This window comes from Clytia hemisphaerica, unplaced genomic scaffold (assembly GCF_902728285.1).
Source record: "Clytia hemisphaerica strain Z4C2 unplaced genomic scaffold, Clytia hemisphaerica genome assembly, whole genome shotgun sequence".
NCBI lineage: Eukaryota > Metazoa > Cnidaria > Hydrozoa > Leptothecata > Clytiidae > Clytia > Clytia hemisphaerica.
Window position 1 is genome coordinate 362,415 of NW_027103760.1, and position 15,707 is coordinate 378,121.

At 35.7% G+C, this 15,707-nt stretch overlaps 1 protein-coding gene across 1 annotated transcript in view; it reads left to right on the top strand.

Annotated features, from left to right (window-relative positions):
- LOC136805600 (adenine DNA glycosylase-like) overlaps positions 1 to 15,707 on the top strand; it is a 45,078-nt gene that overhangs the window by 25,656 nt on the left and 3,715 nt on the right. The window contains exons 2-13 of the mRNA XM_067062166.1: positions 7,532 to 7,571; positions 8,150 to 8,178; positions 8,561 to 8,605; positions 9,821 to 9,862; positions 10,695 to 10,766; positions 11,127 to 11,211; positions 11,922 to 12,048; positions 12,839 to 12,983; positions 13,624 to 13,693; positions 14,060 to 14,108; positions 14,748 to 14,805; positions 15,470 to 15,530. Of these exons, the coding sequence (XP_066918267.1) occupies positions 7,532 to 7,571; positions 8,150 to 8,178; positions 8,561 to 8,605; positions 9,821 to 9,862; positions 10,695 to 10,766; positions 11,127 to 11,211; positions 11,922 to 12,048; positions 12,839 to 12,983; positions 13,624 to 13,693; positions 14,060 to 14,108; positions 14,748 to 14,805; positions 15,470 to 15,530 (823 nt within the window). The remainder of the gene's footprint in view (positions 1 to 7,531; positions 7,572 to 8,149; positions 8,179 to 8,560; positions 8,606 to 9,820; positions 9,863 to 10,694; positions 10,767 to 11,126; positions 11,212 to 11,921; positions 12,049 to 12,838; positions 12,984 to 13,623; positions 13,694 to 14,059; positions 14,109 to 14,747; positions 14,806 to 15,469; positions 15,531 to 15,707) is intronic.

Genomic DNA, 15,707 nt, shown 5'->3' on the forward strand with positions numbered 1-15,707 from the left:
GATTCTAAGTTTATGTTACGCCACACTTTGACGTTCCTTTCTTACACACAAAAACTCTCCAGACAAGAAAGCCTCAAAACCAATCATAAAAAACTTTCTTTTACACTCTCTATTTATTTACAATGCAATAGCTTCTTTCAATTTATTGAATAAACAAAAAAAATCATTTTTCACTTTTTTCTTTTAATTATAGTGATCTTTTATGATTATGCGCAAATCTTTTATTTAATGAAGTTATGTGTTTCTTTTCTCTTCCAAGAAAAATATTTTTCGCGCCAAAGTCTTCCCGATAACTTGTTTCCGAAAATAATCCAAAATCGGAATTATACCAATAAATCGGAATAAAAAGCAACACTGGAGACGCTGGAAAAAAGAGATTTGAAGGGTCATCGGGGCTGACCAATGAGCTACTTTACTTGAATATTTGAAGAAAAATAATTTGTCTTGTAGCTTTATAGAAAGTAAAAGCTGTATCTCTTTAATATTTTATAAGAAAATAAACTTTACTTTTCTTGTATTTCAAAACGAAAAAGAACAATTCATGTCTTGTATTTTTGAAGGAAAATGAATGTGACGTGTCTTGTATTCTTGAAGGAAAATGAAATTGGCATGTCTTTGTTACTTGAAAGAAAATAATTGTTACATGAATTTCATGGAAAATTAATGTCGGATATCCTGTATTGTAAAAGGAAAATGAAACCTGCATATCTTCAATATTTGAAAGAATATGAGTGTTATGTGTTTTGTATTTTTAAAGGAAAACGAAGATTACATTTCTTTATTCCAAAATTATATTTCTTCATTTCTGGAATAGCCCAATAAAGCATGCATGCCCTCTTTTATTCTAAAAGCTTTTGGCACAAAGTTGGAAATTACAGGTAAAAATGGGATGTCCGTGGGTATCTAGGCAGAAGCTCTAGGGGTGAATGTGAGATGTCCAGGGGGTGAAATTAGAATGTCCAAGGGGTGAAATTGGAATGTCCAGGGGGTGAAATTGGAATGTCCAGGGGGTAAAAGCAATATACTTTCCAAGGTAAATAAAGTAAACTTTCTTTGTATTTCCAAAGGAAAAGAGGTAGTTATTCTTTGTATTTTCCAAGGTAAATAGAGTAAACATTCTTTGTATTTCCGAAGGAAAAGAGGTAGTTATTCTTTGTATTTCCAAGGTAAATAGAGTAAACATTCTTTGTATTTCCGAAGGAAAAGAGGTAGTTATTCTTTGTATTTTCCAAGGTAAATAAAGTAAACATTCTTTGTATTTCCAAAGGAAAAGAGGTAGTTATTCTTTGTATTTTCCAAGGTAAATAGAGTGAACATTCTTTGTATTTCTAAAGGAAAAAGGTAGTTATTCTTTGTATTTCCAAGGTAAATAGAGTAAACATTCTTTGTATTTCCGAAGGAAAAGAGGTAGTTATTCTTTGTATTTTCCAAGGTAAATAAAGTAAACATTCTTTGTATTTCCAAAGGAAAAGAGGTAGTTATTCTTTGTATTTTCCAAGGTAAATAGAGTAAACATTCTTTGTAGTTTCCAAAGAAAAGAGGTAGTTATTCTTTGTATTTTCCAAGGTAAATAGAGTAAACATTCTTTGTAGTTCCAAAGGAAAAGAGGTAGTTATTCTTTGTATTTTCCAAGGTAAATAAAGTAAACATTCTTTGTATTTCCGAAGGAAAAGAGGTAGTTATTCTTTGTATTTTCAAAGGAAAATGACTTAGGGTTCTTTGTATTTCCAAAGGAATTAAGGTAGTTATTCTTTGTATTTTCCAAGGTAAATAAAGTAAACATTCTTTGTATTTCCAAAGGAAAAGAGGTAGTTATTATTTGTATTTTCCAAGGTAAATATAGTAAACATTCTTTGTATTTTCAAAGCAAAAAGAGGTAGTTATTCTTTGTATTTTCCAAGGTAAATAAAGTAAACATTCTTTTGTATTTTCAAAGGAACAGAGGCAGTTTATTAGTTTAAGTAATACTGTTGAATCGCGAAATTAAGATCCCACTAAATACGAAAAAATCTGTGAATGGTCTAACTTGCGAACTTTTCTGGTCGCTAAAATTTCTGACATTAAGGTAATAAGGTAATAATAATAATAATACGTTATCAATACTATCAATACCCATGGACAAAACATCCTGATTTCTCCCCCATGGACAAAACATCCTGATTTCTCCCCCATGGACAAAACATCTGATTTCTCCCCCATGGACAAACAAGGACCCTTCTCCAACCCCTGGACAAATGACACGACCGACCCATGGACATTCTCTCCAACAGTCAGGTCTCCCCCATGGACAACACATATGTTCTCTCCCCTCTCCCCCATGGACAACATGTCCTCACGGTTCTTCCCATGGAAAACAGCAGGGGATGGAAAACAGGAAAACAACATGTCCTCTGCAACATGTCCTCGGGTCTAAGGTCTCCAGGTCTCCCCATGGACAACCATGTCCTCATGTTCTCCCCATGGACATATCAACCAACACCCCTAGGACAAATTAGTCTAATTCAACCCATGGACAGCAAAAAATATACCCTTGGACAAATGGTATTTACCCCCTGGACAAATGATATCTACCCCTTGGACAGTTGTTTTCTACCCCATGGACAAAGCGAGTCATGAACCCCTGGACATTATATCCTCCACCCCCCATGTACGGACTTTTTCTGGAAGAGCCCATTTTGGGAAGCTTATTAGGATTATGCTTTCAAGAGTCAAGAAATTGGATTAAGCTGTTTTTACGACCCTTCTTTTTTTTGACGGGGGTGGGGGCTGGAATTAAAGTTTGCAATTTACAATCCTTATAGCATAATTCTGAACATGCAAAAAGGAACACTTAAAGGCGGTGCATTCTTTTTGCAATAAATTATCTTTACGCAAATTTGGTTGGTCCTTTATTTCTAATTATGTCAAAATGCCGCCAAAATGAACTTTTATTAATATTATCTCAGTGAAAACCCTTATTCAACATTCGACACTCTAAAATCTTTCGTTTTCGGACAAAAGTGATATCGGAAAAAAAGACTTCTAAATTGTAAATTTATTTTATAGATTCGGACTATTTTACTGTCGGACAAGAAAGTGTCGGACTAGTGACATGCACCCGAAAAGACCACGGGGGGAGGTACTACTTTTACCGACTGACGGGGGTACTCCGCTGAGGTTTGAATAATGAACCCTACGTGGGAGTCGGTTTTTAAGAATTTTGCCAAATAATTGGACTGAAATTCAAAATTAAATTTAAACCAAAATTTCAATTTTTTTCCTAATTACTTCAACCACAAGGAACTGATTTTTCCATTTTTCCATTTGCAACCCTACCTATGACTCATGAAGGTTAAAAAAGGTTCTCTGACCAGCAGTACATCCCCGTGCCTCTTTTTGCCAAACTACCCAGCCTGAGTGGTATAAAGTGTGTCTACACCTTTTTTTATAAGAACATCCAAAATATTTGAAGCCTTGGGATGTTCTCAACTTTTTGAGTTTCAAGCCTAAAAATTTTCTTAACATGTTCTTATTTTCGCTATTTTTTAAATATTTTTGTCCCTTTTCCTAAGAAACTGGGTGTCCGCGAAGCCTTAAAATGTTCTTAACTTGTTCTTAACATTTTGGCCATCAAAGCCTTATGTTCTTATGTAGTTTGCTCTTATAAAAAAACGGATTCAAAATTGAATAGCCTAATAAATCAGACAAAGTAACTCACACTGTATACTGTCGTGGTGTTGAACGTACAAATTTGTGGCAGGACTGAGCGATTAATGTTGGGCTGCAAGTGTCTCCGACATTTAAAATTATTCTTTCTGCTTGTGTCGAAACAAGACAAACAAGCACTGCAAAGGCAACCCAGTGAACAAATGGTACTTTCTTCATATTTTCGTGTTTTTAATGCTTTGTCTGGATTTTTTTTGTTTTTTTCTGAAAATGTTAAACAACAATAATTTAACAGTTAGCATAAAGGTTTTACTTTAAAAAAGAGTGATATCGTTTGCTTACTCATCAATTTTAATTCACAAGCTTTTACACATTGGATTGACAGGGATGTGGAGCAAGACTGGTCAGAAAGAGGAAAAGAAAAACACTTTTTTGCTTATATCGGCATAATATAACAATAGGCAGACACTGTCCCGATATAAAATATGTGTCTGATATGAAACGGGAACACCAATGAAAGTTTAAGTACTCGGAAGCTTTTTTCTCACTTATAGAGTGTTCGATAATGTTATAGAAAAGTGTTATGAGTATAAATTGACTGTCAATGCCAGTTTTCACACAGCAATAGTATATAGGATGATAGACTATAAGTTGGGACGAGATAGAGTTTTTACAAGCTCTCATTTGATTTGGTTGGTCGTTAACCAGCAATAAAACAATATTGTTACTTTTTCTAAAGAATGCATCGTTTTTATTACTTCAAATGACCAATTGTTAAAGTATCTTATAAAAACTCCATCTCTCATCTGTTATAAGTTGACTAAATTCTTATTTTCAACTCACAGTTTCAAGGTGTCTCTACCCGATTCTCTACCATACCTGATTATTGGCGTGGAGACGCCATGAAGCCGTCAGTTTGAAATAAAACAACTCTCATTATAGACCAACATAATATGAACCAGTATGAGAAATTCAAGATACTAAAGTCTGTCTCAAAATAATTTGCAGCAGAGACAAAAAAGGCTATAATTTTTAGTAGAATTCAAATTAGATAGCGGTTTTGTGTGGTTTTGTGCTTGTTGAAAAGACAATCCGGAGTGGAATATTACAATAATGAAAAACAAACTCATAAAAAGATTGGAAAATGAAGATTGAAAATGAAGAAGAAGAATAGAAACTTCTTCAATGATTGCGCTATGACTATCATTTTCACACGAGTGGTTCTCTGATCTTAGAAAATCATTGATATGATAAAAGAAATTTCACACTTTTTTTCTTCTTCATTTTTCATCTTCGTTCTCCCATTTTTTAATCTTTTTTAATTGTTCACAATATTCCACTCCGGGTTATCTTTTTAACTAGTACAAAAACGCTATCTTATTCGAATTCTATCAAAAGTTACAGCTTTTTTTTGTCTCCGTTGCAAATTATATTGAGACAGACTTTGCTTGAATTAGCTTTTAGGACAGAATCAATAACTTTAAGATATAGAGCGATGAACGAGTCAACCCTACAAACGAGTATTGCCGGTTTGAATTCCCACACTTCTTCAAATGTTCTTGCTGCCCTTGGAACTTGTGAATGCAGTGGTAAGACTGTCTAAAAATCCAAGATTATGGCACTATACCGACTCAATCTATCTTTGTATCTTTATATAAGATCTGAAAAACAACTCTGTACTAGCGACAAATAGAGATATAAAATAGCATATTATGACAAAAATAGCCGTAATGACGACTGCAAATTCCGGTAATTGTCATTTTTGAATAGCGAACCATTATGAAAACATCTTTTATCGTGGTCAGCCTTTCTTAATATATCTAACATAAAATTTAAAAGAGTATATCCTAGTAAGTGCGAGCGCAAACGCAAACCAAATCGGGAAATCAAACCGGTAAGATCGGGGAATCGAAGCCGACTATCGCGATTACTTGGATTTACGCACGATTACAAATGAAAAACACTGATTTTAAGAAACTCCTTAACTCTCAATCAACAGAGAGAAACGTTGTATCCCTACCAAGGTCGATATCCAAACTACTGAAAGATTGTCAACTAATAACCAATAGATTGAAAAAAACGTATATCCTCTTGTCATATGAATTGCAAAATTGAGTCGGAATCAAACACCCGATATTTTGTATGGACGTCTACGTAGATATTAGCCCGAATTCCATTTAAGGCTCTTTGATAGACTGTACTCCTCCTCTTGAAAAACTATCAAAAAGCTAACTTCAGCAAAAAGTATACTCTAGTCTACATATTAATCAAACTACGCCTTTTATAGAAAGGTAATTGACCAATACTAATAAAAATGTTATCATCTTGAATATTTTAGATCAAAAAATATTTTAACCTTGATACAATGATTGTCAATATCGCGAGAAATTAAGAAACCTTTCATAGCAACTGTTCTTATCCCATGTCATGTTAGATGATGAACAAAGATACACGTTTTTTTTTCATAAGAACGTCCAAAAGTTTTGAAGCCTTCAGATTTTCGAAAGTTTTTGGGTTTTAAGCCAAAGTACTTCTTAAGATTTTTGACTTCGAAGCCTCTTTTTTATATGCTTTGTTCTTATATAAAAAAATCATGGACCACGTGCCATATAAAAACGTTCTAACACGTCTTTGAATATCTTGACTTTGGAAGCATTATTACTCTTAGGTTCCAAATAAATGGGGGGGAGGGGTTGGAAAATTTTCGAGATTTTTTATAAACGGGGGGGGGGGGCTAATTGACTTCTGAAAACCCAAAAATAAGGTAAATATAGGCAAAGATCAGGCTATTTAGAGCAAAATAAGAGGCCTTCTCTTTGACAGCTGAGAATATTCTTAAAAATTACTAACGGGGGGTGGGGGGGGTCCTAATAAGGTCCGGGGGGTTGAAAAATCTTCGAAAAATTAACAAGCGGGAGGCCCTGTTTATTTGGAACCTAAGAGTACAATCTTTTGGAACCTAAGATTAATCTTTTGGTTCTATGATTATGAGTTTTTAGAGTTTCATTTCTGAGAATATAAAAGCTTGAGAAAGTTAGTGATATGATACCTTTGCCACCTTTAAATTAATCTAATCTTTTCTGGTCATGAAGTTCCTAATATATCTGAATATTTTTTCTGTTTCAATTCACAAGGATATTGCTCTTTGCACACTCTAATTCAATTTATGACTAGATTCCCGATATAAGGAAACCTGGTAAAGGAAAGGGAAAATAACTTTATTTTAATGTTTTTCAAAAAATCAAATCTGCTATATTCAAAACTTTTAAAGTTATAAAAGCAACAAATAGATAAAGCAGTAAAATAAAGTGACACATTTTCAATCTTTTCATAAAACGATCAAATTTTCGACCCCTGTAAGCTACTTCATGATATCCGTAAACAAAGTAAAAAACAAAAAAAGTAAATATAGTCTACTTCTAAGCTAGCTGGCAACAGCAACATCAGTTAGAAATTAGCCATATAGGGACTAATTTTTTAGTATATCGCGCACACAATTTTACCAAACGAGATACGTACTGCGCGCGCCAGCTAGCTAGATATTTAAATAATACCTTGAAAACGGCCCTGGCCGAAACATGTTGGAAATTTCTAGCATCTAATGTTATTTTTGTCTTGATCCTCCGTCCGATATAGAAATTTAAATATATGGTTTCGGTAATCAGAATATGACTATAGCGAGTCTTAAGACTCACATATTTATTGCTGCCTTGGACATGCCAATTTAACAGTCGACTTAAAATCTTAAAAATCCAAGCGAAAATCGCGGCCAAACTTTCTAAATATAGGTCACAGAGTTCAATTTGCTTCGAAAATCGATAAAATTGATAAAGTTGATAAAATTAGAAATCAGATCTAATGATTTGTTTTCATTATTCGTTTTTAGGCTAAAGAATGTCAAGATGAAAACAAGAGGGCGTACTCAGGTCTGTATTATTCACTGTATGGGCTTTTTGTGTATTCGTTTATTTTAGAAGTATTTGGCTAGCCGATTCTTTCTGCTAAGGCTTGAACACAGATCTGTTGCCTCCTACCAACTAAAGATTTGAAGTGTTAAAAGTGGTGAAAGTACCCTAAAATTAGTTTCTAAAAATGTGATTTCAATTCTCATCCCAACTGGGAAAGTCTTACTTTAACTCTGAGACCTTACTCCTATAACCATGGGTGAGTCCAGGAATGTTTGTCCTTGTGAAATATATGTCCTATCATGCGGTATCATAAAGGGAGAGCATACAGCTGCGGTGCGCAAGGTTGTGGGTTTGATCCCCAGCTGCGTCATACCAAAGATTCCCAAAATGGTACTTGATGCCTCTTTGCTTGATGCTCAGCAACTAAAGAGACGGATCAAGGGTAAGTGGAGAAATCCAGGGAAAGGAGTGGCGCCCTCTCCCACTTTCGGGTAGACAGCTAGAGAAAAGGGAGCCTTCGGGTCGCTCTCGACTGCGGTCGCAAACTTACTTACTTATGCCCTATATTTTATCTTTGTTTTTTTTTTTCATTTTAGTATGGGTTTCCGAGATCATGCTACAGCAGGTAAATAGAAGATTACATTTTCGTTTTCAAAACCTTGAAAACTAAAATCTCAACTAAAAATAGCCATTATCTCTTTTAGGTCGCCTCAATATCTACAAAATAGCGAAAAATTTCTGCACAAAAAACTATAATAAGGACGTAAGGCCTCGATGGCTAAAATATTGATAACAAATTTCTAAGAAAGTTACAAAATAATAATCGCAAAATAGTGAAAATAAGAACATTTTTTTAGGCTTAAAATTCAAAAAGCTAAGAACATCCGTAGGCTTCGAAATATTTGGATGTCCTCATAAAAAACGTGAAAAAAGGTTGAAAAGGGTTCATTTCTCAAGTCCAGTTTTCTTTCTTTGCTTTATAACCTTCAATTTTTCTTCATTTTCAGACGCAAGTTGCAACAGTCATTGACTACTACAACCGTTGGATAAAGGTAAGAAATTCTGCACTTGCACTTTGCCGTCGGAAGTTTTGTTGCTTTGGATTTTCCAGAAAACCTGCGATGTCCATGTCAAAATATCTTATCCAGGGGCCACTTTTACGTTTTGATGTTTGTCCAATCAAAGCACGTGTCCCAGGTTTGAAAAATCGAAATGTCCAGGGGCAGATCATAGAAAAATAATGTATCCAGCACTCTCATGAACGGATTTTTTTGGAAGAGCAAAGGGCTTTAGAGATTGAAAACATCTTATTATTACTCTTAGGTTCCAAATAAACGGGGGGGTTCGAATAAACGGGGGGGTTGGGAAATTTTCTAGATTTTAATAAACGGGGGGGACCTAATTGCCGGGGGGGTTGGAAATTGTACTTCTGAGACCCAAAAATAAGGTAAAATTAGGCTAAAATCAGGCTATTTAGAGCAAAATAAGGGGCCTTCTCTTTGACAGCTGAAAATATTCTTAGAGATTAATAAACGGGGGGGTCCTAATAAGGTCCGGGGGGGTTGGAAAATTTTCGAAAAATTAACAAGCGGGGGGGCCCGTTTATTTGGAACCTAAGAGTAATGACAAATGATTTTGATTGTTTCAAACTCGGTGGGGGAAGTTGATAAGCAGCTTTGCTTATTTGTCAGCAATACTTCTTTTTGAAAGTAGGTGTGTCACTTGCCCGTACGAAACGTCCACGATTTTTTCTTAAAACCTTGATAAATAGAATGTGTGTTGTGAAAGGCTAGTGTGTTACTGAATGGTTGAAAATCATCTTTTCAGCCGTGAAAATAGATTGATGGTACCGATAGTAATGAAAAGCGTGCGTCGTTCCTTCCCTCAGAATTTCGAATCCTTTTGGTAGACTAATGGCAACCTCTAAAAGGCCGGTCTCCACTTGCGCGCGTTGCAATCGCACCTTTTGGTTTCAATCCTTTTTGCTTGGAAAAAAGATTACGTCATAAAAATGTAGTGTGCGATCGAAAAAAAAGTCGAACACATTTCAACTTTTTCCAACCATTGCGTCAGATCGCGCCAATGGGATTGCTTCATTTTTCTTTTGACCGATAACGTGGTAGCTTTGCTCGAAAAAGTGTGATCGCAGTGCGCGCAAGTGGAGACCAGCCTTAACGAATCAGACGTTCTTAATATCCGACTGTTTGTGTTTGTAGAGGATTGTAACTCATAACCTTGTTTTACTCAAACTTAACTCTTTTTTCCAGAAATGGCCAACGGTGGAAGACTTAGCTGAAGCAACAATAGAGGTATATCAAAATTCTTTTGAGATAAATTAACCAGAATAATTGCCGTTCCTTGAGGTTAAAGTCTATTCCAGAATCACCGCATCGCTGTTTTTGATGATTTTTTGAAATTTTGACATAAAAAAAAAGTCAGTTTTTTAAAACTAATTTTCGAATTACTTTTTCAAACCTAATGTATGATAGTTCAAAATTCAAGTTAGAGCATCCTCTATGCGATAAAAAAAGAATGGATAAAAAATTTAGATCCTGAAGCTCACAATATCTCGACAAAGTTGTATACTTTTTTTGGTGCACCCGGTATAATAAGATATATCTGAAAGCAGATTCGAATCTCATTTATAGGATTTGAAGCCGCTCATTTCCTGTATAAGTTGCACCCTCTGCGTGGTTTATATACAAACTCTGGATTGGAAGTAACATTTACGGCCAAAAAATTGTAAAAAAAACAACAAAGAAAGTGCTTGGTTAAATTCGTCATCTGAAATGTGCAGCAAATCTGTTTGCATCGATTTTGTTTGCCTAGGAATCGTTGAAAACTTCTCTCTAGTCGTTGTCTTTTTCTCATTGGATGTCTCCACTTGTGCGCGCTGCGATCCCATATTTTCGAGCAAAGCTTCCACGCTATTTGTCAAAAGAAAAATGAAGAAATTCCATTGGCGTGATCTGAAGTAACGGCTGAAAAAAGTTGAAATGTACACAACTTTTCGAGCGCGCGCTATATTTTTATGACATAATCTTTTTTACCAAGCTAAATGGTTTGAAGCCAAAAGGTGCGATCGCAGCGCGCGCAAGTGGGGACCGGCCTTAAACACTGTTAACTTGTTTTTCGTTATAGGAAGTGAACACACAATGGTCTGGTTTGGGTTACTACTCTCGTGGAAAACGCTTACACCAAGGTGCTCAAGAGGTAATGAATATTTTAATCGGTGATTAATTTTCACAAGATTTTTTGCCATTTTGGTGGATATAAATGTCGCAAAATCTTTTGAAAACGCTTATTCGGGAAATAGACCCAGAAAATTTCGCGGTTTTTGGCTCGCAAAATTAAATCTTGGTGTTGTTTCAGTGATTGAAAAAAGTAGAATGAGTTGTGAGTTATAGCTCTTATGTTGAAGAGAACTTTGTCATTATTTCAAAGGAGATAATCATAGATATAATAATACGAGAATTGTTACAGGATTTTATAAAATTAAAAATATCCACCGTTTTGCTTACCATATTCTACTTCCTTTATATTTAAGCATCTTCCTACCCAACTTTTTTTTAGGTGATGAATAAATTAAATGGCCAAATCCCAAGAACTTCAACAGCCTTGCAAAAGAAACTAGCCGGCGTCGGACCTTATACTGCAGGTTAGTTTAATGTTTCCCAGCAAACACACAACGTTATTTCAACGTTTATCTAACGTTCACAGCGTCCATATAACGTTAGATGAACGTTGAAATAACGTTGTGTGCCATCTGGGTTCAGGAGTCTAAAATGATGAAAATCAAGCACCTCTTCTAGCGAGCACGTCACTAAAAACCAGGATTTTTCATCTCGTTAATTCCGTAGAAAAAATGCGGCTGACGTCTAGTATAGGCTAGCACCTATTCCTGCCCTGTCAACAGATTGCTTTTTACACAGTAGACTCCCGGCTACGACTCAGGCTAAAGCAAGCTATTCAAACTTTAGTTGAGCATAATTGGTAGTAAGGATGTAAGGGCGCACATATCTCAGTGCGCACATATCTCAGTGATGTCGGCACATCACTGATATTCCAACGAGAAAATGAGTGTCCGGCAGCCAATCCGTCATTGGAATATCCGATAGTGCACCATTGTTACCATTTTACATTACCATTCAACATGAATTACGGCGTAAATTTCATAAGTACCTATATTCATGATATGCACCAAGGTAATGACTTTACGAAATTATGCAACTTTTCTGTTTTTGTTGCACCCAATACGTCACTTTTTCTATTGTTTAAGTGACGTATTGGGTGGAAATTTTAAAAGTTCTCAGAAGACTCTCCAGTGGTGCATATCATGAATTAAAAGTTTTTTTAATGTTTTCATAGGAGCGATCGCTTCCATTGCGTATAACGAACCATGTGGTGTGGTTGATGGGAATGTCATTCGTGTTTTGTGTCGTTTATGTTCTATCGGAGCTAACTCAAACTCCAATCAAGTTCAAGAATTATTATGGTATGAGAGATTGATAGATGCTACCTTAAGTGGAATATTTTTTCCCGCATTGGGAATCTAAAATTTTCACTTGTACAAAATTTTCCCAATCGGTCTTTTTTTCACTCTATTTCTTTCATTTTCCTAGGGGTTTTGGCCAAAATTCGCAAAAATGGCCAAAATTCACGAAAATTGCATTTAATAATGATTTCCCGTACGGCACTACCTTCGCCAACCGTGTGGAGCTTTAGATAAAATAAACCCTGGCTCAAATAAAGATAATAATAATAAAGATGGCTCAAGCAGATTTTTGCAAAAAAATTTATTTGGCTTAAAAAATACACATTCAACATTCAAGTTTTTCTTTCTTCGCTTCATGGGGCCCTAACTGGAACACATGGATGTTGAATTGAAGAGGATTAAAAAGCCATTCTATTGGTTAGAAGTGACGTAACACTTGGATGTAACAAATAGAATGGCTTCATTTTGTTTCGGAGCGAAACGGAACCGTCACGTGCGAACATGGTCTAAAGCGTGCTTTAGTACCTCTGGTAAAAATCCTCTGGTTGAACTTGACAAAAAGCTAACTGGCCAGGGTGTATATTGTATTCATGACATGCACCATTGCAATGTCTTCCACGGACCCAACAGTTGATTGGTTGAAAGTGACGTAAAACTAGCCAATACATCACTTGCAACCAATCAGCTATTGGGTCCATGATGTAATGTCATTGCAATGGTGCATTTCATGAATTGAATAACGAACACAGATATATAGCCTCGTGAATAACATACTTTTCTACTTTGACAGGGAACTAGCCAAAGAAGTAGTTGATCCTGACAGACCTGGTGATTTCAATCAAGCCTTGATGGAGTTTGGTGCGTTGACGTGTACACCGAAAGCACCCAAATGTGGTGATTGCCCTCTCAAAGATATATGCAAAGCCTATAAAATGGTACGAAAAGAAAATCTTCCAAAAAATGTCCATACATGGGGGGTGGAGGATATAGTATCCGGAGGGTAGTGAAAAATCTACAAAATTTTCCTTGTCCGGCTGGTGAATTTGCTATTTTTGAGGGTAATTTTGCTCGGTTTGAGGGTTAAAATTTGAATGTCCAGGAGGTCAACTGATGCTTGTCTGGGGGGTCAGACCTGCTGTCCGGGGAGTCAAAATTCACCATGTCCGGGGGTTAAATTTCTAAAAAATGTTATATCCTCCACCCCCCATATTCAATTTTTTTCTGGAAAAGAGTTTAAAATGTTTACATGTTTTCTGATAAGAACGAGAGGCTCAATTTTGGCGAAAATCTTAATCTTAATTTTAGCTTTTTAACAAAAATCGCTAAGAAAATGTTGATGTTAATGACTGACAGCTCTAATAACTGAATAGCTTTTTTCTGCCGAATTTTCAATTCAACCATTTTGGGGATGTACTCTTACAAAGATTTTGAAACATTTGGGGTTTACGGGTACACAGCTGCCTTAATTCAAATAACCGCGGGCTCGAATAATTGTTTATTAAAAGTTTACTGTATTTTAATGCTTTGAACTCATTTAATTCCCAATTCAATTTTGTGTTAACACTTCTATTTCAGACCCAGGCGAAAGAGAAGAAAAGAAAAGTAGAAGATAAACAAATCTATACATGTCCGGACATTGAAGACGGTAACATGCCAAATTGTTACCGACCCTTAGAGAGCCTAAATTCTTACAAAATACTGACCAGCATGTGGTGACCTTTAGTGAGATAAAAACTGTATAACGGTTACAAGAAAAATTCATTAAAGGTTTTGTTTTTAAATAAGAGTTACTGTTTGCTTACTCATCAATTTTGATTTACAAGCTTTTTCACATTGGATTGACACGAATGTGGGTCAAGATTGGTCAGATAAAGGAAAAGAAAGAGATTTTATGCTTATATCAGCACAATATAACAATAGGGAGACACTGTCCTGATATGAAACATGTGTCTGATATGAAACGGGGACACTTATGGGTGATGTTTGACTTTAATATATTTTCTATCCTTAGCTGGTGCTTGTTGTTATTGCTTACCTTCGAGTGTACCATGGGAACCTAGGTAGTATTTATATTTACTTTTTTACTGCTACTGCCACTGACCTTTATATATCCCTGGACCAAGCTATATCCGCCATCTTTAATCAGAGTTTTTTTTAAATTGGTACCCGAGAAGAAGCCATTGCAGTGTTAAAAATTAACATCTGACGGCGCTACATCATCAAAAGTATTCGAGGAAAAGTAGATCTAGCGCTCTCGATGAATTTTCACCGCTATTCTTTGAGTAGTGCCGCCATAATATTAGGGTACCAATTTCAAAAAAACTCCGATCAAAGATTTTGGTTGTCTGGGATTGAGTATAGTAACTTGGTTCAGGGATATATTAAGGTCAGTGGCAGTAACAGTTTTCCGACTTTGCTCGGAAATTGAGAATTTGATCATTTATCCGATAGCATCAATCATTTATTTTGAACTGTACTTTGAGTTGTCAATTTTTAAACGTACTCTTCTCCCTCGCAGTAGCGCTTGCAACATCAGTCTTAAAGCTGTAAATCCCGACCATAATTCGCGTAACCTCTCTTAAAAAAGTCTCTAATACTTTACTTTCGAGCTAGCCTAAAAGGAAATCCACACCGGAAATTGTTTTCGCGTGTCCTCTTCGAATAGTACCATCATAGACAAAGAATGCTTTTGCTTTTAGCCTCGGCGTTATGAACTATCCAAGAAAAGAGAAAAAGAAACCACCGGCTAGTGAACAGGCAAGAAAAAATATATTTATTATATTTGTATCCATCTCTCTGAAGAAATTTGAACCAATTCAACCAATTCAACCACTTTGCACGGAGTGGACAAATTGTTTTTGACACCCCTTCTCACTTATTGCAGTCAGTGGGGGTAAAAATAACGGACTGGAACTCAATGGGTATTGATATTCCAATGCTTTACGAAAATAGGGAGATAAATTTCATTTTTTTCAAGCCATGAAATTCAATAGGGAAGGAAAAAATAGTAAACCGTTTTGCAGTGAGGATTTAGTTATTTGATTATTTTCGTCGGGGATAGAAATCGGCTTAATTTTCCACTGGGGACGATGTTTCGGAAAATTTTCCCAGGTCCCGGCCGGGTCTGTGAGAAGGGGATGTTTCTTAATAGTTTATGTATTCGAGGTAAATGAACAAATGAACGGTAAAAGCTAAATGACCACAAAAAGGTACCAAATTCTTCTTTTTCTTTGCTGACTAAAAATATTACCTGAAGCAGGGTCACATTTAGTCACCATCATGCCTGAGACATCTTCAAGTCTCTCAATGGCTCTGTAATAAAGTTTTTTTCAAAAATTAAAAATGACCCGTAGCGTGGGCTAGGTTCGAGATATCAATTTAATGAGCAGCGCTCATTAGTCTTCATTATTTTCAATTTTAGTTTGCAACAATCATCTTGAAACAAAATGGAAAATATTTGCTGACCAAGCGCCCTGAAACTGGTAAGATTTCAATTTTTAATTGATCTGATAATTGTCAAGAAGAGACCTACCCAAATGTATTGTATATCCTGGACCTAAAGACATTTTTCAGAAAACATAACCCCTTGATTTCACAAACAAAGTGCAATACCTTTTGCTAGTTAGGATGTCACGTTGAATAATTAAAAACTACAGCAT